At 28.8% G+C, this 23,379-nt stretch overlaps 6 protein-coding genes across 7 annotated transcripts; 1 reads left to right on the forward strand and 5 right to left on the reverse strand.

Moving 5' to 3' along the window:
- Positions 1 to 299: 299 nt before the first annotated feature.
- On the reverse strand, positions 300 to 3,032 carry LOC126855090 (peptidyl-prolyl cis-trans isomerase 6-like). Its single transcript, XM_050602465.1, has 5 exons — positions 2,912 to 3,032; positions 1,884 to 2,088; positions 1,580 to 1,782; positions 1,256 to 1,395; positions 300 to 737 (listed from the first exon to the last, which is right to left on the reverse strand). The coding sequence occupies exons 1-5, from the start codon at positions 2,963 to 2,965 to the stop codon at positions 641 to 643; spliced, it is 699 nt and encodes a 232-aa protein (XP_050458422.1). The 5' UTR covers positions 2,966 to 3,032; the 3' UTR covers positions 300 to 640.
- A 314-nt stretch (positions 3,033 to 3,346) lies between these two features.
- Positions 3,347 to 7,779, forward strand: LOC126855194 (carboxypeptidase B-like). The gene is made up of 6 exons (XM_050602616.1): positions 3,347 to 3,363; positions 3,776 to 4,206; positions 4,331 to 4,525; positions 6,329 to 6,462; positions 6,552 to 6,956; positions 7,189 to 7,779. Exons 1-6 carry the CDS (start codon positions 3,347 to 3,349, stop codon positions 7,549 to 7,551), a joined length of 1,545 nt encoding a protein of 514 aa, XP_050458573.1. The 3' UTR covers positions 7,552 to 7,779.
- A 256-nt stretch (positions 7,780 to 8,035) lies between these two features.
- Positions 8,036 to 9,951, reverse strand: LOC126855075 (chymotrypsinogen B-like). Its single transcript, XM_050602432.1, has 4 exons — positions 9,882 to 9,951; positions 9,252 to 9,573; positions 8,540 to 8,846; positions 8,036 to 8,424 (listed from the first exon to the last, which is right to left on the reverse strand). Exons 1-4 carry the CDS (start codon positions 9,931 to 9,933, stop codon positions 8,251 to 8,253), a joined length of 855 nt encoding a protein of 284 aa, XP_050458389.1. The 5' UTR covers positions 9,934 to 9,951; the 3' UTR covers positions 8,036 to 8,250.
- Positions 9,952 to 10,525: 574 nt separating this feature from the next.
- Positions 10,526 to 12,286, reverse strand: LOC126855076 (trypsin-1-like). Its single transcript, XM_050602433.1, has 4 exons — positions 12,211 to 12,286; positions 11,629 to 11,905; positions 10,796 to 11,102; positions 10,526 to 10,690 (listed from the first exon to the last, which is right to left on the reverse strand). The coding sequence occupies exons 1-4, from the start codon at positions 12,275 to 12,277 to the stop codon at positions 10,526 to 10,528; spliced, it is 816 nt and encodes a 271-aa protein (XP_050458390.1). The 5' UTR covers positions 12,278 to 12,286.
- Positions 12,287 to 14,370: 2,084 nt separating this feature from the next.
- Positions 14,371 to 16,993, reverse strand: LOC126855077 (trypsin-1-like). The gene is made up of 4 exons (XM_050602434.1): positions 16,858 to 16,993; positions 16,130 to 16,424; positions 15,117 to 15,426; positions 14,371 to 14,753 (listed from the first exon to the last, which is right to left on the reverse strand). The coding sequence occupies exons 1-4, from the start codon at positions 16,898 to 16,900 to the stop codon at positions 14,592 to 14,594; spliced, it is 810 nt and encodes a 269-aa protein (XP_050458391.1). The 5' UTR covers positions 16,901 to 16,993; the 3' UTR covers positions 14,371 to 14,591.
- Positions 16,994 to 17,393: 400 nt separating this feature from the next.
- On the reverse strand, positions 17,394 to 22,949 carry LOC126855045 (carboxypeptidase B-like). 2 transcript variants are annotated; one of them, XM_050602387.1, is made up of 9 exons: positions 22,712 to 22,949; positions 21,334 to 21,720; positions 21,119 to 21,218; positions 20,514 to 20,619; positions 20,143 to 20,304; positions 19,644 to 19,857; positions 19,080 to 19,310; positions 18,729 to 18,913; positions 17,394 to 18,534 (listed from the first exon to the last, which is right to left on the reverse strand). In XM_050602387.1, the coding sequence occupies exons 1-9, from the start codon at positions 22,891 to 22,893 to the stop codon at positions 18,359 to 18,361; spliced, it is 1,743 nt and encodes a 580-aa protein (XP_050458344.1). In that variant the 5' UTR covers positions 22,894 to 22,949; the 3' UTR covers positions 17,394 to 18,358. The 2 variants fall into 2 exon arrangements, with proteins under 2 accessions (XP_050458344.1, XP_050458345.1); XM_050602388.1 differs by having other exon boundaries at positions 21,334 to 21,713; positions 22,712 to 22,858.
- Positions 22,950 to 23,379: the final 430 nt, after the last annotated feature.

Below are 23,379 nucleotides of genomic sequence, written 5' to 3' on the forward strand. Positions count from 1 at the left end.
ACCCGCATTTACTGGCGTACAACGGAGCGATGAGACCTAACGTGCATGCGCGGAATCTTTATGCGTCATCGACTCAATCTCGTATACTAATGCGATTATTTTTCTTCTTATCCAATATGTCATTAATAATAATTTAATACAAAAATCTTATTTTCTTGCATTATTTAATTTATTTTTAATATATATATATCATTATATGAACAAAATAAATTTCGTTATCGTCGTGTGATACATTTTTTACATGTTTTAAAATATCTATAATCTGGTGCTATTGTATAATATAATAGGCAGATGTGAGATCAGGAAATATAATGTTATATTTTTTATATTATTAAATATTATAAAATTAAATTGTTACAAGATAAATCAAGCAGCCCATGTCTACTATACCGTTGGCCTTCACCAGAGATGGCGTCTGATGTGTCTTATCTTGTGTTATTGAAGAAGCGTACTTACATTACATATCAGCTACACATGTAACGTAAATTTATTATGAGAATTATATATAATTATATACAATGTGTACAATTACTTTGTACATAGTTCTTTATAAAAAATAAGTATAAGATTTCTGGATAAAATAAGAGCATAAATCTATTATTTCAATTTAAATCAGTCTTTAGTATTAAAATATTATCGCTTAGACATCCAGTTGTTTCATTATGTAATGAAAAATCGCGAGAATCGAGAAGCTGAATCCCAATGGAATGCAAGTCGCTTTGATCCACGCCCATGCACTGCAAGTATTTTAATATTACATTAATGAATCGTAAATTAAAAAATGCTGTATCACTAAAAGATTATTTGTCTAATTAAATACAAATATAATGCAGCTTAAAATGAATTAAATAATGCATGAAAGAATATATTTTCAAATATACATCTACGGTGCGTAAGCATACTGTAATTTCAATATCTACTTTTATGTTTGTATCTACTCAGTCTTTTTGTTTACGCAGACACACGAAAGAATAAAAAATATAAATTATTGTTAAACGTCATGAGAAACATAATTACCTCTAGAAAAGCGTATAAATGTACAAATGTCGGTTTTATACATGATATTATTCAACTAATTAATCATTGTTGTGATAATTACAATCTGCAAAATTATTGCGCAAACATTACTAGCTTATAGTTTCTAATTAAACATGGTTTGTAATAAAACAATGGAAACCTAAAAATTCTATGGATCTACGAAAGTTAGGAGAGGGTTTAAATTATTAATAATGTCGCATGGAAAACATTAGATTACTCGTAAGGATTGTCTGATATAGTATATTCTTGTGTTGGGAGAATTCCACTGTTGTAAATTACTACAGGCACTAGTGGAACGTCATCGTTATCCGTTTTTGTCTGTTCGATTTTGAAGACCACATCTTCACCGCTGACCACCTATGACAAAAATTATTTTTAAAATGTCAGCAAGAACACGTTTTAGCAAAAGACAAAATATATTTTCTTTATAATAATAAGATAATAATAAATTATTAATTAAAAGAATCATTTTTAAAATAATTTCTTTTTATACATGAAACAAATTCTGTTACAGATATTATAATTGCATCTCTGTTATTACTTTTCCAAACACTGTGTGGTGGTCATCTAGCCAAGGTGTTGCTATGGTGGTGATAAAAAATTGACAGCCGTTGGTGTTTTTTCCAGCATTTGCCATGCTGACAAACAACGGTCCGCTGTGCTTTACCTCAAAATTCTCATCGTCAAAATATTTGCCATACATACTGATGGAGCCAGTACCGTCGCCATTTTCGACATCGCCACCTATAATAATATATGTGATTACAAGCACGATGATAATTTATATATTAGCAGTATTAAAAAAATTTTTTTCTTATAATCGAAGGCACAAAAGAGTGTGTAACCTTGTATCATGAATTTCTTTATCACGCGATGAAATTTAGTCCCCTCATACTTTTTTCCCTCTACGCCAGTGGTAGCAAGAGTGATAAAGTTTTTTACCGTTTTTGGCGCGATTCCGCCGAACAAGCCAATAACAATTCTTCCAACTGGATTATTACCAATCATAATATCAAAGTACACCTGATCGGTGACTTTGTATGTTTCTGCCTAAAAAGAAATTTTTTTTTTTTAAATTCTCACACGTCTTTTATGCAAATGATACGTAATTATCAAATTACTCTGTTGAAGAAAAAAGAGACGTCAATGATAAGCTTGAAAAAATAAATTGGCGTATTGAATAATTCAACGAGCGGAAAGATACGATGCTGAAAGTGACAGGAGTGATATAGAATAGAATTAGTTAATTTACACGTACAATCTGTAGCGCAGTGAATCTAAATTGATGTACATTCATAGAAGAATTGCTTGCATGCAAATTTTGCATGCACACCCTCTTCTACCAAAGCGTAACGCCCAGGGAAACCTTATAATATTATATTAAAGCAACACGTTTGACCTATTATACTATTTATTCATTTCTATTACGTGATTTATACGTACGTGCATTTCTCTGGCATTAAATTAAATGGATAGCTTATCATAAAATTCAAATTTCATCACTTATATATCGACAAAAATCTTTTTTTATTATCAAAATCACAAAATACGTTTTTAAAATTAACGTTTAATCTGTGCAATAAAAATTTGATACAATCAAACAAATTCCGCGATTAATTGGATTATTTTCTGCATTGAGTTTCTTATTTTATAAAAATGCACGAGATACAGAGATATCAATAATGTTCTAGAGATTAGTCGCACTTTAATACAAAATATACAGATAAAAAAACTAATATAATAAATGATTAGTTTCTATTCTATTGATATTATCGGATGTTTAAGATCATTTGTTAACGGTATCCGAAAAATGCAGTTATGATTGAAAAAGATATAATAAAATCATTTTAAGAGCACACACAGCAAACGGTACCTTGATGATCGAGGCAGCAATCACGAGAATAACGATCGTCAATAGGTACTTCATGGTTTTACGATTTCGTCCCAAATCTGCACTGTCCTGAAATGATATGAACGTAGCGCGGCACGGTTTCTTTTATTAATCGGTCTCCGCGGTGCGGAGATTGTGTTAAGCCGCGATCACAGTTGAGACATGCGAGAATTACATATAGGAGCCGCGGGTCTGTCCGCGAGTTGCGCCGTCGTCGAGAAAGCTACGTCGGCGTTCTAAATTAAATAAAGTAGCCGTGTATCAATAGGTCGATTGCGGTGGGACGAATTCTGCATCGTGCGATTAGTATCTAGTCTACAGATGATTGTGTCACTAAAAAACATAAACGGAATAACATAAAATAAAAAAAAAGATTAATCTATTTAAATAATATTATTTTTGTACAGCTTACTAAAAATGATCCAAATTGAGGAGTAAAACGTAATAAAATAAATTTTTTTGTTTTCGATTGATTACGCGTTTAATTCTCTCTTGCCTGTATATTATTACTTATTTAAAAAAATTATGTTTATTATTTTTTAAAAAATTATTTTCTTTTACATTTATATATAGAACTCTATGATTTATAAAAAAATTTAAAGAAACTGGTAAAGCTAAGATATATATGTGATTATACAGATAAATATGTGTATTACAATATATGTTTTTATATAAATTATTTCTTTTCATTTTGATATGTTTGTTTCATGATTTTGTCAAGAGGGGGGAATGTGAGGAAAAATTATATTTAAAAGAGATAATAAAAACATAATTAATGAAAAATTAATATCAAAACTTTATTTCTATTAATTGATGTTGTAAATTTTTATCGATCCATTGCATTAGAATATTAAACAAGATCTTCCATTCAGAGGTCAAAGATCTTCGACGTGCGATAGTAGTGGGTTCGACAGTCTTCGGATCTTTGATCGAGCAATCCCGTTATTCCCGATCACCGACCGTGGCGCGTATTATAAAAGCTTTGTACATCCTTCTCTTAAAGACAGTTTGCGTGAAGATGAACAACAACGAACTGCTACGAATAAAGTGCGTGAAATGGATGACGTTGATAATGATGGCAATCATCGTCTTCGTCGTCGACGCATCCATTGTCAGACATCAAACAAGAGAAGTCCTGGATCGTAATGTCAGTGAAGGTAAGAAGGAGTCAAAGGATCTCGGGAAACGAATCACTTATAAAGGGGATCAAGTATGGAGGATCCACAAGGAAAACAGTACCGTGGAGGAATTGGTGCACCGTTACGATGAATATGGTTGTACGTAAAATTTATGTTTAAACAGAATTTATTATGTTGTCAATTAAAAATAGATTTGTATTATCAAGGATCACAGTTAACAAAAACAATAGTTAAATATATTTCCTCTTTCTCTCATATATAGCATATTCGATATGGTCTAACAACATCTCAGTCGCTGATATTTTAGTAGAAAGTAATATGGTAGAGAACATAGAATCTTTATTTCGGAGTAACGGAGTGAAATATGATATTTTAATCAATGACGTAGAACAAGCGATCAAGGAGGAGAATCCTCCTCTTTCGCCGGAAGCGCAAGAGGAGCTCGAAGGACGCAAAGGTTTGACACTTTTCTTATTAGTTGTATTAACTATATTTTATAATTTTATTATTGTTATGTTAAAAAATTATATTGCGAATATAATTTTATTTAGTGAAAACAATAACTTTTTGAAACTGATAATGATTTCTCGAATAGTGATGATGATTATATACGTTATTATAATTAAATATTATATATTAATCTATCATACATGTATTTTTAATATTTTAAGGAGCATTTTTATTAGCTTACGCGATCAACTATCGCTGCTTTTATTACTTGCGCTTTGCTATTTGCATTATATCGCTTTTCACCATTTTTTTTTTCATTTTTTGATAGTCATTATCACTTTAATAATAAATAAAAGCATTAATTGCGTTTTACTGATATTGATAAAAATTGCGAAAAGAGCTATTGTTTGCTTTAATCATTTCTATTGATTCAATTGAAACTAGCGAAGAAAATTGATAAAAATAAATCAATAATTCTTATTTAAAAATACATTTAAGAAAATGATACGTTATATATAGCAGTTTATTATTAATTTTAGATTAAATTATTTACGTAAAGTTATAAACTAAGTAATTATGTTGTGAAATAAGTTTTTCTCTGAGAATTGATTTTATCAACAACGTTCTATTATATTCTAATCCCATTTTTTATTGATTTTAATTAAAATAAATTATATATATATATATATATATATATATATATATATATATATAGTATCTTTAATATTTGAGACATGTATAAAGTAATACTTGTAAATCAAATTATATTTGAGTTTATGTAAATTCAGTATTGATTAAATCTTTGTCAGGGATTTTAATTGTCAACGTATTAACAATCAAACAATCACTCTAACAGATCTACTGTAAACAGATAATTAATTTTATTATTTTTATCTTGATATATATTGTTATCGAGTCATCATATTTTATCTGATAAATTATTGTGAAAGTCATAAACTTGAAGCGTATATGTCTCAAGAAAATGATAAGCGATTATTACAGATGACCTTATTGAAGTTTATTTCTTTGACGAGAAAAAACAATCGAAAACGAATTGAGGTAATCGACCTCGAGTGAATACCATCCGGTAACCCGGTTTTGCTTCAATGCTGATTAACATTAACAGTTATATTTTACTTGTACGTGTGTGTGTGTGTGTGTGTGTGTGTATAAGGTGTGCGTAAAGCAACGTAGTCTTCGCACGTACAAACGTTTTTGTTGGCATTTAGACGTTTTCCTGCGATCGTTTGCATACTCGATTGATCCGATCTCGATGCCGTTATTTATGACACGATGAGATTTGATTTCCGATTAAATCCGCAAAACAATGCTTTATTTGCAAACAGCAGCGTTATTTATTTCCCCTAAAATCACTGGACCGCGAATTAAGTATTAAAAATAAATGAAAGCAAGCTCTCGCCAATTGTCAATATCATTCCGTCACCAAAGTGAGGCTTTCAGTCATTTTTTAGCTCGTTACTCTTGGTGGCAGGGAGTCAGAAGTAAATATCCACGTCCTCGTCCTCTTCGTTATCCCGTAGCTAGTGTATACGGTGGAGGTGGTCCTTGGCATTTTAGGGGTGAGGTTCTCAAGCGCGCATAATCCGCTTCGTCGATTCAGAACGGTGCTTTGTATGCGTTTATACGAGTATATATGCCAAAGTATTTTATAATATAGCAAATAAAAAAATGCACTTGTTTTATGTATGCGCATATCATATCGAGCTGAATTTGCGAAGCGGTTGTAAAATAAGCGCATAAAGAGACGGAACGTGCAATCTCTAAATAATCTTGAAGGTATATGCGCCAGGTCATCGAATGGAATGGACCACGTATCATCGATTGGCTGACATCTATGGTTATCTGGATTATCTTGCGGAAACTTATCCTGATTTTTGCTCCGTTCAAACCATCGGTAATTCCATCGAAGGTCGCCCTCTTAAGGTATTACACTCGCGCTTAATTTAGATATTTACGTGAGTGATAAGAGTGATAAGAAATTTAAAGATTACATTATAAATACTTATATATAGGTCCTAAGAATTAGCAACGGTAAGCCAAATGCGCCCGCGATTTGGATTGATGGAGGAATTCACGCCCGCGAATGGATATCGCCGGCATCTGTGACGTACATCATCGATTATTTAGTGGAAAACAGTGAAAACCTAGAAATTGATTATTACATCATGCCAGTAATTAATCCCGACGGATACGAATATACATTCACCGTCGATCGTTTATGGAGGAAAAATAGAAGGAAAAGTGGTTACGCCGGTTGTTCAGGTGTCGATTTAAATCGAAATTTCGGCTATCGTTGGGGCGGTAAGGGAGCAAGCCAGGATATTTGTCGCGATACCTATTCAGGCGCTAAACCGTTTTCCGAGCCAGAAACTGACGCCATTCGAAACTTCTTCGAAATCAGCTCGGCAAATTTCAAGGTCGGTTAAAAAATAATAATTAATTTTTATATTTAATTTGCAACAAGTTTTTATTTATTTTTGCTTGCATTCTTCTATTTATTGCTTCTAAAGGTTACATTAATTTATAATTAAAACTGCTATTAAATATTACTTAAAAAAAAAATAAGTAAATATTACAAAATTTTTACAAAATTTTTAATTAAAAAAATACCTGACACAAAAAGATAGAATTAATAAATTTTCTTTTTAGGCATATCTATCGTTTCATTCTTACGGACAATATATCCTTTATCCATGGGGATATGACAAACGTCTGCCGCCGGATTATGTAGATCTTGACAAGGTCGGTCGCGAAGCAGCGATGGCCATGAAAAAGGCAGGAGGTTCTGCCAGTGTGTATACTGTCGGTAATAGTGCAACAATATTGTATCCAGCTTCTGGTGGATCTGATGATTGGGCGAAGGCTCTGCTTAAGCTCAAATACACGTATACAATTGAATTGAGAGACACTGGAAGATACGGTTTTATTTTACCTGCTCGTTATATTATACCTACGGCAAAGGAAGCGCTTGCCGCGGTGGAAATAGTTGCAAAGGCTTGTAAAACGGCGTGATTATTAATCGAACTATTAATCATAGATATAAAATTGATTGGAAAAATTTAAATATAGGTTTTTGTTAGCTGACATGTTATTGCATTTTGTGAACTTGCGAAAAGAAATATCCTTTGTTCTTAATATCCAAATTATATAATATACTGTTATATAAATGTGCTGTTTTATAATATTTTATTGTACTTTATAATTAAATAAATAAATTAAATACTTAAATATTTAAATAAATTAGTAATTAAATTTAATTAACAGAAATCCATGAAATAAGAAACAGAATTATTAATTTTACATCTTTTCATCATACTTTATACAAATTTTATATATATGTATATATATATATTTATATATACTAGATATAAATTTAAATACTTTGTTACATATCTTTTGTTGAATATACATATATTAATGTCACTAATATTTAGTGCTAACAATTGTTTTTATTATGTAAAATGTTTTAAATAATTTTATTTTATTAAGTAAAATGAGAACACTTAAAATTAATTAAATAACTCCTTAATATTATTTTATTTAATTAAGTTTTTCTATTTATTTTTACACATCACAATAGGTTCGAAATAAAAACAGTATTTCCATTATGTAAATTCCATTGTGTATTATATTATATACTTGTTTTACATATATTATATACTTGTTTTACATAAAAATAAACGACGATGAAGATATTTATACATTGGTATATTAATACAAATGTGTTGTATAATTAGCAATCTTTTCTTTAATCCATGCATTGAATTTGGATACCTTAGTATACACAGTTGGTGATGTACCACATGGTGGTATGATCCAAGATATAATTCCAATGAGCACCGGCTTTTGTCCATAATACGTGATCAGAGGACCGCCAGAGTCACCCTAAATATATAATTAAGAAGTTGAAACATGAAATTTTTATTTTGTTAATAGAGTAATCGTCATAATAATTTATTATAAATTTATTATAAGTTTGCAACTCTCTCTTTATTCTTACGTTGCATGCAGAGATTCTATTAGTAGAAGGTCCAGTGCAAATATTGGTTTCATCAACAAGTGAATATCCTAATCGAATTTTGACAAATAAGTTGCAGATTTTATGATCGATGTATGTCAACTTAATATGCTGAAGTTTATCCGGGTCACTTAAAACATTGTCTGATAAAATTAATCCCCATCCGCAAAGATATGCAGTTTTAATTGATTCGTTTTCTGCTTGAGATAACTCGATGGCTTGTATTTCCTTTGTAAACTTTAATGGATTTTTAAGCTTGATCAAACCAATGTCATAAAAGGTATAACTACTGCAAATTGTAAAGTATTGAAATAATTATAAAATTGTATATTTGTTTATTATAAAATCTAAATTATTATATAAATATATAAATATAATATAATATAAAGATTATTATAAAAATTAAATAATTATGTTTAAATATAGAATTGCATTATTAATGGAAAAATATAATGATAATGATAATCACGATAATGCAGCGTGTTTGTTAATAATTTTGATTATAATGTTTAATTCTAATAACTAATTATAGGAGTTATATAAATCTTTGATATAAAATCACGATCTACATTATGTTTTCGTTATGCAATTATAATTTCATAAATATATATGCTCATGTATTAAATAAATACTAAAAATACTGAAAAAAGAGCTCGACAAATGGTTTGTACTTTTTGTTTTTAATTTTACTTACGATAAATATTTTTCATGTTTGAAAATTTGTTCAATTTGAACTATTTGTTCGGTGCTTTCGACAATTTGAATGTTGTGTTTTCCAGCTTTGACGACGACATTGTTAATTCCTACCAAAAAAATTTCATGTAGACAATGTGCTGCGGTTAAGATCCATTGGTTATTCAAAATAGATCCAGCGCAGAAATGATAATGCACATTGTTTATATTCCATTGAAGGGAAACTATGTACGGATAACTTGCTTCAGGGGCCTCACTACCTCCGGTAACACGGGACAAGAAAGGTTTATATACCTTTCCTTGGAAATCGAGATGAGATCTCTCTAAAATTAAGATTTACAATTAAGACAAGTTTCTCGATATGCGAAACAAAATTGCGATACCAAATAATTTTTCAATTTTTTTTTTAAACAAAATAATTTTTAATAATGTAAAATCTTGCTAATTTTCTTAAAATCCGTGAAATCATGTGATAATGTCATCGACATTTATTTAATTAATTTTCTTAGTTAATATAAAAATCACATATTATTTATTGCCTATTTTTCACACGCGACTAACTAAATTACTTTATACTTTCAAATAATATGAGCTATTCAAATGATATAAACTATTAAAAAAATAGACTTACCCGCAAAAGCCGCTACTAGAAGAACGAGAAACACAATTGCTTTGGGAAGCATTTTGTTCTTTAAAATAAATCCACCGAATCAACTGTATTTTAGTCGGTTGTTGAGTTTATTTATATGATATCTGTGATAACGTTGCATTGATAATTTATTTTAATCTATGACTATGTCTATAAGATAAGATAGATTTCTTCATAGACGAAAATATGAACTATACAAAAGAAAAAAGAATAAAGAAAAATATAATGTTCGTAATAAAATAATTGAATGGCAGACTCGAGTAATTAATATTATAAGAGATTCCGTGATACATCATTTATTTAATAAATAATTAATCTATAAATTAAAATATTTGTATAATAATAAATATGCTGTGCGTGTATAATTATTTGTTAATCTATAATTATCTACATTTATTAATCTATAATTATCTATATTAATATTTATTTATTAATCTATATTATAAGTAATCTATAATTATTCTTTAATTTATACTTTAAAAAGATTTAAAATAAAGAATATACGTGTTGCGTTAAACAAATTTATTTATTTATGCAAGATATTTGGTTTACATTGAATAAGATACAATAATCTGTTATCAATATTCATTGATAAGTTGTCAATATTTATAATTATATAATTGTATTTAGTTTTTGTCCATTATATCCTGAATCCATGAATTATAGTGGGATACTCCAGTGTAAACGGATGGTGCACCGCGAGAACCACACGGAATAATACCCCAAGACACTATTCCAGTAAGTACCGGTTCTCCTTTATCAACCGAGATTAGAGGTCCGCCAGAATCACCCTAAACAATGTAATAAATAATTGTGTTATGATTGTCTAATAAATTAAATTTTTATATTTATAGTAGAATGATTCTCATAATTTTTTATAAGTTTGTAATTCTTACGCTGCATGCAGAGATTCCACCGCTCAATGGTCCAGTACAGACATTGGTCTCATGAACGGGAGAAGATCCTGTTAGATCCTCGACAGCTTTGTCACACACGTCAAGATCGACGTAAGGCAAATTAATATGTTGAAGTTTATTTGGCATGTCAGGAATCCAGCTTTCCGAGATAGAGCCCCATCCGCAAAGAATTGCATCTCCAGTCGGAGTACTTCCAGGTTCTGGCAACTTGATGGGTTGTACTGCATTTGTATATTTTAATGGAGTTTCAAGCTTAACCAATGCAATATCATATGGGCCAACATCACTGGAAATTAAAAAAGAATATTGAAATAAATTAAAAATTCTATATTTATTAGTTGTTATATCGCTATATAAAATCTTGTAAACAATTGTGTATAAAATTAAGAAAATAGAATTAGTATAAGAAAGTTAATATATTAATATAAAAAAATTAATATTTGACACGATTGATAGCAATGCTGTGACAATTAAAAATTTAGAAATTTACTATGTGCATTGCTTCTTATCTGAAAGAAGATTTATAGTTCATATAATTATAAATATCACGTGATAATAGTGACTCATAATATCTAATACTATGTCTAATACTAATATCTAATATCTAATACTATGTCTTTCTTAAGAATTTCGATTATTACATTTATTCTACACGTGCGATAAAAACTGGATATTCTATTTAAAAACCGTTATGGCTTAAATGTCAAAAATATAAACACGCAATTAATTATGTATTTAACAAATACTGATTTGAATAAGAATTAAATGGGGCTTATCAATATTTGTTGTTTGAATATTTTATAATATTTTACCCATCATATTTTTCATGCACGAAAGTATTTGCAACTTGAACTATTTGCTCGGTATCCTCATTGCTTTGAATGTCGTGTTTTCCAGCCTTGACGGTGAAAGGACCGAAAATGCAGTGTCCTGCGGTCACGACCCACTGGTTGTTTAAAATCGATCCGGCGCAAAAATGGCTATCATATTGCTGCAGAGAGACAATGAAAGGATAACCATTTTTTGGAGCTTCGCTGCCTCCAACTATTTGCGGCAAGATCGGCAATCGAAAACCTAGATGAGGTTTCTCTGGAATTAAAATTAATGATAGGTAAGACAAAATTTTCAAAATCAATGATAGTATGTTAAAAAAAATCCTGTCCGATAAAGTTGAAGTAATTTGTGAAACAATATAATGCAAGACTAAATTTTACTTAGTTATTTTCTTCGTGAAATTATAAGATAACTTAATTGATATCTGTTTCAGATATTTAATTTTATTAAAAAAAAAAACAGAAGTTATATATTATTCTATTGCCAACATTTTAAACAATCAATTAATTTGATCAATTTACACTTGTTATTTATTATATATATGTATAATGTATACTAACGAAATATTGCCGGACCAGCGAAAGCCACCGTGAGGAGAGCAAAGAACACAATTGCTTTAGGAGACATCTTGTCGATTGATGCCAATCCAGTGAATTGGCTGCATTTTATGCTCACTTGGTGAGTATCTCTGTACAATGACTTTGCATTGATAATCTATTGTAATCCATGCAAATCCATGCAATCTGTTTAAGATAAGAAATATTTCGTTAAAAACCGAACTTTCCCTATATTTGATGGATTATGTTGATTTAATCACGTTGATTGAATGTTATCTCATAAAGTTAATTGTTAGACAAAGTAACTTATTGTTTCTTTTGTCCATTATATGTTTAAATTTACATTACTGGTGTTTGTAAAAAAGAATGGTTTTCAAATGTCAAAAGCCTAATATATATATATTGCTCTCAGAAGCATAAGTTTTATGAAAAAACTGTATTATATTTACTTTTATTTTTATTATGTTAACAGTTCTCTTTTAATCAGTTAATCCAATTATCTCTCTTCCAAAAAAAAAAAAAAACAATTAAATTGTTATTAAATAAAACAAAAAGATATTAAAAATAAGAAAAAAATAAACATAAAAGATTAATTTTCTAAGATATATTTATTTTAATTGTCCTAATATATGTTAATAACTTTAAACAGTTTATATTTAACAAGAAACAAAAATATAACAATTATAGAAAATATTATTAATAAAATTTAATCTTTCTTTCGTTGATTATTTATTTCAAAATCTGTTTCTCATGCAAATCACGCATCAGATCTGTTATGGATAATAACAATAAAACATTCTTTCAGTTCCAATCAATTGCGCTGTATTTTAATCATGATGGATCATTCGGCGGTTCAATGTCTCGCTATCGTTATCTATGATCATTATCTCTCAATGCAGTAGAAAGCATGCGGAAAGTTAATAATCTCATTTAAGATAATGTATATTGATTTATTGAGTGGTAAAAATGGATTTCCTGGTTCGATGAAAAATTTGATGAAATATATATTAATGAAGATTAAAAATATAATCATGGAAGGGATGTGTGCATAAAAGTCCGATAAATCTTTTGTATAAGTTATTTGTATGTCGTCAGTTTAATATTTGTTTTCAACTTGTTATCTTCTCTACTGTGAGTAGAATTTCCAATACTAAAATATTATAAAACTATATAAAGTCCTACTTAAGTAATAATAACAAAAAAAAAGAGATTTTTTTGAAAGTTAGTAGAAGTGATATTTCGTAAGATGATAGGAACGTAGACAATTAGTAACATGTATATTTTTTTCTATTTAAACATAAAAGATTTACATTTACAATTAATTTTCTACATTATATAGCATTGCGAATAGAAGCTTTGCAATATGAAGAGACTGTTTACATTCTACTCTGTTAAAAGATTAGAAATTGTCATTTATGCGCTTCATTTTTTACTAGTTTAATATTTTATGCAGTAATAGAATATTGCGTTATGAATTTCATAAATTAAGATTATTCGTATATAATATAAATCTAATGAGTTAATTTGATTTTTTGTTGTTAAAAAGTAATATTAATAAGTTTATTTATTATGCTTCTTTTATTTATTTTAATGTGCTGTTATTGTGAGAGAGATGAGAATTTATTGAGCGAAAATCATATTTGACAGTTTGAACAGAATATATTGAAAAAGATAATAAAATAATAAAAAGTTAAATGTATGACCAATTTTATTAGTTTGTTGCAATAAAAATGTCTTTGAGTTTATATGTCTTGAAAAACTGTCAATTGCGTACTTGGATAGTATTTTTAATATCAAGCAAGCAGAAATCAAGTCTGCTTACAGTCTACTTGCTTTCGTCGACAGACATATAGTTTTATACCAAACTTTAAATTCCATTAAATTATAAGCTGATATGATATTAAAGAATATAATATTATTAGCATATTTTTTGACATAAAAAACAAGAAAAGATATTATTAGTAATATAGATCAGTGCGTATTAGCAATAATTAAATTAAAGTATCTTGAATATGTAAAATATAACGAAAAATACACACAGAAGATATAGAAGTAAAAAATACAAAAAATTGTGTGTAACTGTTCATTCTTATTGTTTTTCTTTTATATCTATTAATAAAGGTTTTAGATTTAAAAAATATATAAAAATCATGTTATTATAAAATTTTTTTATTTTTAATATTTTCTGTATTGTATTACATAGATTATAGCATTATTATTGTCAGAATTTATCGGAAAATTTTAATTTCTTTTTTATTCACAATCAAAAAATTTGATTATTTTAATTTGTATCAAAATAGCGCATACAATAATGTTTTAAGTAATACAATTCTCACAAGTCTATTGATCGGATAGAAAAGACAAAAGCTATTTAATATAAATAATTAGAGGTTTATGATATTGTTAATCCAATCAACGTAGGAAGCTACACGGGTGTAGACGGAAGGAACGCGATTGACACCGCATGGCATGACACCCCACGAAACGATACCGATTTGAATAGGAGTGTTGTTTTCTAATTGGACTAGTGGACCGCCAGAGTCACCCTACAAAAAACATTTAACAAACAGTTAAAACAAATAAAATTGTACAAACAATTTAAATATTTAATTTTTCATTTTTTTATTATTGCCGAACTCATGTATTAAAAAAAAATAGAAATTATAAATTATTATTTTATTCATATGACTATTTTACAATTTTTATAAATAAAGGCAATTTGGAAATTGCTTTATTAATTACTTTTTTATACTTTGTTTTTTGGAATGGATTGACGAAACAGTTTGTTAAATAGATAACATTAACGTTAATAATGCAAAATCGTAAATAACATTTTTTGATATGATAATTTGGTTAATTGTAAAAAAAAGAGAGAGAAGAAAAGAGAAAAAAGTTTTAATTTCACTTACAGAACAGGCTGATACCTCTCCAACAGCATCAGTGCAGATTTGTGAATCATAGAGTTCTGGTTTTTTGCCTATGATGTTATTTGGGAATTTGTTCAGACAAGATTGATTATCCAATACTGGGACAGTAACTTTTTGAAGAACCTCAGGAAGCAGCGGGCGCAATTTTTTTGAAATAGAACCCCATCCAGAGAGCACAGCTTTTCCAGTTCGTATCTCGTTTTGTCGAGGTAGAGTAATAGCGGACACTCTCTTGTTAAAGATAAGGGGAGTTTTCAGTTTCAAGATAGCGATATCATATGGAGCAACACCTCTGAAAGAACGCAGTATGATTCACAATCAGTTTAAAGTATTGCGATTTTACGTTTTAGACATATCTATAACGTTATCAGTTAAGAAAACACCGATATCAACTATAAGAAATTTATAATAAAGATGTGGTCACAATATCGCGTGACATGGATAACGATTTACAAAATAATTGCAAATAGTTAAATTTTTTGAGAGAATTTAGTTTCTTTCTACATTTGCTACATTAAAACTGTTTTTAAATAAAATATAATATTTTAGATATAAATTGACATTTGATTACGATAAATAATATTCGATTAATAAAATGATTTAATAGAGAGCTAATGAATTAATTTATAATTTTAAATAACGCGATATTCTTGCATTTTGATAAGATTTTTTACAAATAATTCTATTGATAACCTGTCTTTGCTATCATAAACATCTTATCATATAAATGTATTGTTAATTATAATATATTTATTATTTCTTTAGATAAAATGTTTTTTAAGTGTTTTAAGGTTTGAATTTGTTTGAATTTGTATAGATAAGATTATACTTTTGCAATTTACTTTGCAAAAATTATAATATTAATATTTTTTAATAATATTTTGATAATAATATAAATTCTAATTGTAAAATGGTTCTTGATTAAATTAAATAAAATTAGTAGGTGAAATTATGAAATCTATGGTATCTATTCTTGACTAAACATAGAAACGTACCCCGGATATTTTTCGTGAACGATGGCCCTTTCAACTGCAATTTCTTGTTGAGTGTCTTCATCTTTAGAAATGTGATGCTTGCCAGCCAAAACCTTAAGCTTGCCAAACTTCAAAACACAGTGTCCGGCGGTCAAAATGTAACGCTCGTTCAAGATTGAACCACCGCAGGCATGGTTCAGTGGAATGAGAGGTGGTATACCCCAACGAATAGACACCTGATAAGGAAATTCACCAGGTATGGCATCTTCACCATCGGTGATCTTAGGTTTTAGACCAAAAGGGGTGGCCAGACATGCTGTAGAAAATTTCAAAGAAAATTTCTAATAATAATATCTGAATGGGAACAATACTTTTGCAAAATTTGAACATTTTGTTTTGGTATTTTAATCACTTTATAATGTCATTTTAAAATTTAATATTATTTTAGAAATAAATTTTCCGTTTAAAAAAACGCAGTTTTTAATATAAATATCAGTTTAAATATCTATTTTATAATTACTTACAAAAGTTTTTTTAAAATATTTTTTTACATATTGTATTAAATATTTCTAAGTTCAATATAGTTTGCATGTATTTGATAAATATAAAAAAAAAAAAAATATTTGCGATATTTAGACTTTTAGAAATCAAAGTATACTTTTAGAAATAAAATGTTTAGTGCTACGTTATTTTAATTTTAATTTAGTGTATAAATATTACAAGTAATATATCGCAAAAAGTGCACTTACCCTGGAAGACCAGAATGGCAGCTAAAAGACACTGAATCAGCATTTTGTCGGTCAGTATGCCAGATGAATAAATGGCAATTGATGGCTAAAAAGCACAGCTTACAGTTTATATACTACGAAATAACGCAATATCACGCGCGATAAGACATAAATACGCATGTATTTTCGATTCATCTTGATAACGCACCTTTTTGAGTACATAGATAGTGTGCACTGGGTACAGCTTTACCCAATTAATCTGTTTCTTATATATAAAAATCAAATATTAACCTTATTATATATATATATATATATATATATATATATATATATATATATATATTGTAAAATAAAAATTTATTTCCGTATTTATATTATAGTCGCATAGTAGGATTTTCATTTATTATGCGTACGTTCCTTATAATATAAGATATATGTGCTAATTGTAAAATAATAAATATTAAAATAGCTCAATATGTTGTTTAAATAAATAAAATAAAATGTAATGAAATAAATAATAATTATATTCACATTACATTATATACATTACACCCACACACACACACACACACACACACACACACACACACGCACGCACGCACGCACGCACGCACGCACGCACGCATGCACACACACACACACACACACACACACACACACACACACATACACGCACATTTTCTCTTTCTCTTTTTTTCTGTCTGTCTATTTAAACCATAAATATAATTCTGTATACATGGGGGTATTATGGGGGATACACATGTTTCACTTAATTTACAAATAGAAATGTACAAAAATGAACATATTAAAGACAACATAAATTGTACAGTTTTAGAATATTAAATTAAAATTAAATTAAAATAATATATTAAAATAAAATCAAATTCCTATGTACAAAGTGTTCGGCAACAAATGAGACAAAATTTAAAAAGAGTTATTTTATTTGATAAAATAAGACAAAAATCAAAAAAATATAATTGCGGTGACTTCTTTTTAATTATAAATGTTTGAAAATTTGCTTGATAAAAGATGCCTGAAGCACGGCAATCCGTCGATCTTTAATGTGCAGGCTACGTCAGTAGAGTCACTGTCAAAATATATACTATTATGCATAAGTACAGAAGCACCTGTTGCCGAGCATCCTGTATATGATAATTTTCAAGTATTATCCAAGTAAAATTTTCTAAAATTAATTTAGAAACATAAATTTGTGTGTACGCGTATAAGAAATGCAAAAATTTATTATAGCATTTCACGTATTTGTTTAATATTAACATCATATCGATAATATCAATATGTTCATGTGACCTCAATTAAGATCATTATTATGGATATCTATCTCTTGCAGCTTATTTTATTTATTCTGATAACGATTTGAGTGCTGATTTCTCGATACGAATGCCCTATGTACTCTGTACGATATCTACCGCAGAGATGATGGTAATTATTCATATGCTTCATAAATTGATTCGCTCTCTATCCTTCGAAAGAAACGTTAATTAATTTGATAAGTAAAGCGATTTCACGTGTTACAGGTAACCAAGCGAGCAATTGCGCGAATTCCCGCCCAGATCTCGCGCGCAGTCGGAACTATCTGAGCCGCCGGCAAAAGAAATCCATACGTTCCGCGATCGCGTAGTTCCACTGTGTACGCATACTTTATACCGGCGACGCCTTTGGCCCAATCATCGGATGCCCCTGAAATCATGGAAGAAACTTTTGCGACAAACATTTCCCCTTTGCGACATTTTTAATTTATTTTTTGATAGCATCGATTTTAATATTTGATAGCAGATTAGTACGTCATATCTTTCTTACGAGCTTATAAATCATATATTAAAATTGGAATAAAAATACTATATGTTATAAATTATAGGTAATAGTATATTTACCAGAAATTGGATACATTAGATCTGTCACCGGTCCAAGTTGATAATGAGTGCCATGAACCTTTGTAATCGCGTTAATTGCCTTTTTCGCTACGTTTATCATATCGGAATAATCCGACGGTTTCGAACGTGTGTGACCCCATGGTAGTAGCCACATTTGAGAATAAGAATGCAAAGTCAAATACATTCTGGAAATGTAAATAAAATATCAACACATTTATATAAAATATTTTATAAATAAAATTTTAGAAAGAAAGAATAAAATTTAAAAAACAAAATTAAAAATTATAAAGAAAATAAAATGTAAAGTTTACACAACAAAATTAGATTAATTAAATATAGACACTTATGTACCGAATATGTTGCTTATTTGCCAAAATATAATCTGCCACAGCCTTCGTTTCTGGTTCGGAGAAAGCGAAGGGTCCTGAGTAAGTTTCCTGACAAGGATCTGAACTGGCCCCCCCTTCCTTTTCCTCGCCCCAGTGATATGCAAAATTTCGATTTGGATCAACTCCTTCGCATTTAGTCCAGAACCACCTAGTATAGTGCGTTACGAACTGTAACAAATTGGAAGGTGTGTACCTAGAAAAAAAAATTTCACACATATTTTATTTTACTATAACATTTCTCATAATTTTATTGTCATTTTTTATTTTATATAATAGGCTTTACAAAAATGTTTTTAATTTAGTCCACTTTAATTTTTTTTATCCAAAATCTCATCGTAGAATCTAATCTAAAGATTAATTTTTAAAAACATATTAACGCAAATAATATTTTTCTTACAAATACAAACGTACAAGCTTGTGTAAAAAAATACATGCATACCCATTGCTAGATTTATTCGTTTTTACTATTATAAAATACACAATCGCGATAAATAACAGAATTTCTTTTTTTTTTTTTTTTCGTTACCTACTATCTTCTTGACTCTCCGCATGATTGCTTCTAGTTTTCCGCCAAAAGCGGTCACCGATATGACTATATTCGTAACCATCGGGATTGACAACTGGCAGGATCATCCAATCTGAATTATCCAATAATTTTGAGTAAGTCGAATTCCTTTCAACCAATTGGCTTAGTATGTAGGTCGCCACTGCACTACCGATCCATTCTCGTCCATGCATGCCTACAAATATAACAATTTACCGAAAAGATAACGGGACGGAGTACAAATGATGGTCAAGACATGCAAATTCGATGTTGAAAACCGTATGGTCATAAATTCAGTAAAAAACAGGGCGGTCATAAGTTTTTACAACACTCATAAAAAGAAATGAAGTTAAAATTCTTTTCACAATATTTATGCAACGTATTATTCGATTACAATTATTTTCCCAAATTCTGTCTTGAATTTATATTTTTATAATTCTATTCGTGAAAAAAATGTTTGTCTTAGATAAAAAAAACTTACCGGCATCGATCCAAATCGCAGGTTTTCTTTCGCCGTCTTTTTTTAATCCTGTCGAAACCTTTGCCATTTTTATTGGTTGGCCTTCGTAACTGTGGCCGATCGTTATTAATTCAATCATTTTGGGGTATCTAAAAGCTAGATATTCTAAATAGCGCACGATATCTGTAAGAGTGTTAATATATTCATTGCAGAGATAAATTTAATATGCAAAAACAAATTTATTATGTTATATATATGTATTATTAAATGCTTTACTTATATATCTAACATGTATATATTAAATTAAAGATAGTTGATATTTGATTGACCAGATTGTTCTCACTTAGATTAATTTAAAGCAAAGTAAAAAATATATTTTATAACAATTTTACCTCCATATCGATGATAACGTTTCCATGTCATACTATGACCTTGAGTAGTTACTAAGTCCTCGCGTTGTTCTTTCGTCATTTTTGGATTTTGATATGAGATTGCTTTCTGTTAATCAAAAGTTATTTTCAAGATTTATAAGATAAGATTCAACATATAAAATTAATTATCTCAATCAATTATGTCAACGACTACAGAAAGATTTCTCTTTTTCATTTTTTTTTTTTTTCGTAGCAATCATCAATCTTTTGATGTAACCTCGTAAAGCAAATGATGATTTATTACTATGATTTCTTTTTTGTGTTTTTGCGAAATGAAAAATCATAGAAATTATTACAAGTAAAGTGTGTTAGTATTATGCACGGACATCTGTCATTGAAATTTCCATACGATAATGCATGTAGTGACATACGTAATTAATTTTAAAATCTTAGTTCTCGTAATTACTAATAATTTTAATGTGACCTAAATATAGCATTCTTTTTGATATAAAAATTATTTATTCTTAAAAAAATTTATTTAATAATTATTTATTGAAAAATATTAAAAATGTTTTAATATTTTATAGTATTGATGTAAAAAATATAAAATATGCATTTACTTTTACCTGAATATCCGATATTATCACTTTGAAGTCGATTTTCTTATCTCTCAAATAATCCTTAACGTCAGCTACAAGATCTGGCGCGACGATAATATCAGAGGTCCTGAGAAGTGATGTCGATATAAAAAATATGTTAAATAATTTTATAATTTATAATTATAATTTTATAACTATATTTTATTATAATTATAATTTTATAAACCATTGCAAAGATGAACCTGTTAAGATTTGGAAAGGACCAAAATTTGATGTCTTCGGGCTCAGCGTCTCTCAAATTATGCAGATCCGCAACGTGACTTTCCGTGTTAGCAAACACTCTAATCAATTGATAGTTTCTATAATTTATTTTACTGACATTTGATCGTAAATTCTTCTTTTCAGTACCAACGATGCTGCTTACAACTGTGCTAAGTCCATTTGCTACGACAAATAGCATGGATTCAACTAGGCTAAATAGAGAGAAACCTCTGTCATATTCATATCGATCCCAGGATGATTCTCTGCGTGTCTCTTGATGATAATTTGTTATTTTAACTCTTTCTTTTTTCCTGTCTTTGGAATCCAAAAGCGATTGCGGTTTTTGAGCATTATTAGCATCCTGCAAACTATACGTTGGTTAATTGTTACGTATATGTAAATAATATTTTCTATATTGATTATTAAAATATTTTATGATATTTTCTAGAGAATATAAGAAAGTAAACAATTATGTGTTTTGATAAATATAAAATTTCAAAAAATTTTTTTCATTTTTAAGTATAGATATTGTATTGTTCCTTATAAATGATTTGCAAATACTATACTAATATTAATATTGCAAAGATTTGCAAAGATATTCTGAGTATATAGATTTATGAATATGTCTGAGAAATTGTTACTAATTTATAGAGCATTTGTATTATATATTTTTTAAATACCAAAAGCTTTATTTATGCGTTTGTATGAAAATGTATTTGCGTATGTTATTGTTCGGCATGAGCTACACAAAATCAGTAAAAAAAATTATAACTTTTTTTATGATTAAATACACATCATTTTTTTTTAGAGAAGAAGATTAAATTTTTTAAGATAAAGAGTATGCCGGCAAAAACAGTCGAACGGACAAAAGAATGTATCTTAATTAATATAATTAAACATTACCAAAAAAACAAAAAAACAAAATATAAGAAATTAATAAATACAAATTATATAATTGCAATAATTAAGTTAAAAATAGAAAATGATAATTGATAATTATATTTTTGTATATAAGAATAAAATTATAATATGTGATCTTAAGCAGATTCTTTACATGATAAGAACATGATAAATATCATTAAAAAGCTGGACAAAAGAGTTGAGAAATTGAGCAATTTGATTTTTAGAAAATATTATATTTGTATACGTCAGGAATTAAACATATATGTATTACATGTATTATAATACATTTTTAATTTAAAAATAAAATATATAACTGATTCTTTTAATTTTATTACTTATAGATTTTCTAATAATCCTTTTCGTAAATTTATTAATCTTTTGATACTGTTTTTAAATATTAATATAATTCACGGTTTCATCAAACTGCTAATTTCCTGATCAATTAATGACACCAACCCAAGCTGGTTGCTTTTCTCAAGATCTCTTTCCTTCTGGAAAATCCTCTCTTCCGAATAATCATATTTCAGATGTGTCACTGTACAACTATCGCGATATGGATTACCGTTTATCGAATACGGCATAAATATTCCTGAAACTCCGAGGATCACGTACAAAACCGACTGAACACCGATGCTCATGACGTACTACGATCGCGTCGGGATGTATGCCTTGACTGGCGAACCTGTAGCCGGAACCAGTCGCTCGGCACTGTTTCACGTAAAACACGATGGTTTCACTGTTCTGCCCCACGAGTCTGGTTTACGGGATTTCAACTCCGCGCTGCATGATGTTTATCCTTCAGTCGCGTAGCAGGTCGGAGGCTTCGCGGTTAATGGATGGGATACGAGCATTAGAGAGATCAAATAGATACAGTGATTGTAATCATCATATATCAATTGGAACCAACGTTGAATTGTAAAAATTAAAATTGATAATAATTAGTAGTACATTCGATATACGATGTGTTTTCCGGTGTTTTATTGGTATTAATTTTCAGAAAGTTCGAGTATTGATTTGATAAATAAAGTATCAATTTATTTATTAACTCTCTAATGCAGTAAGATAAAATTATTTGAATATTCAAACGCATTCTCGAATTGTTGACAGCGAACAACACATAGTAG

Source organism: Cataglyphis hispanica, chromosome 15 (genome assembly GCF_021464435.1).
Source record: "Cataglyphis hispanica isolate Lineage 1 chromosome 15, ULB_Chis1_1.0, whole genome shotgun sequence".
Taxonomy (NCBI): domain Eukaryota; kingdom Metazoa; phylum Arthropoda; class Insecta; order Hymenoptera; family Formicidae; genus Cataglyphis; species Cataglyphis hispanica.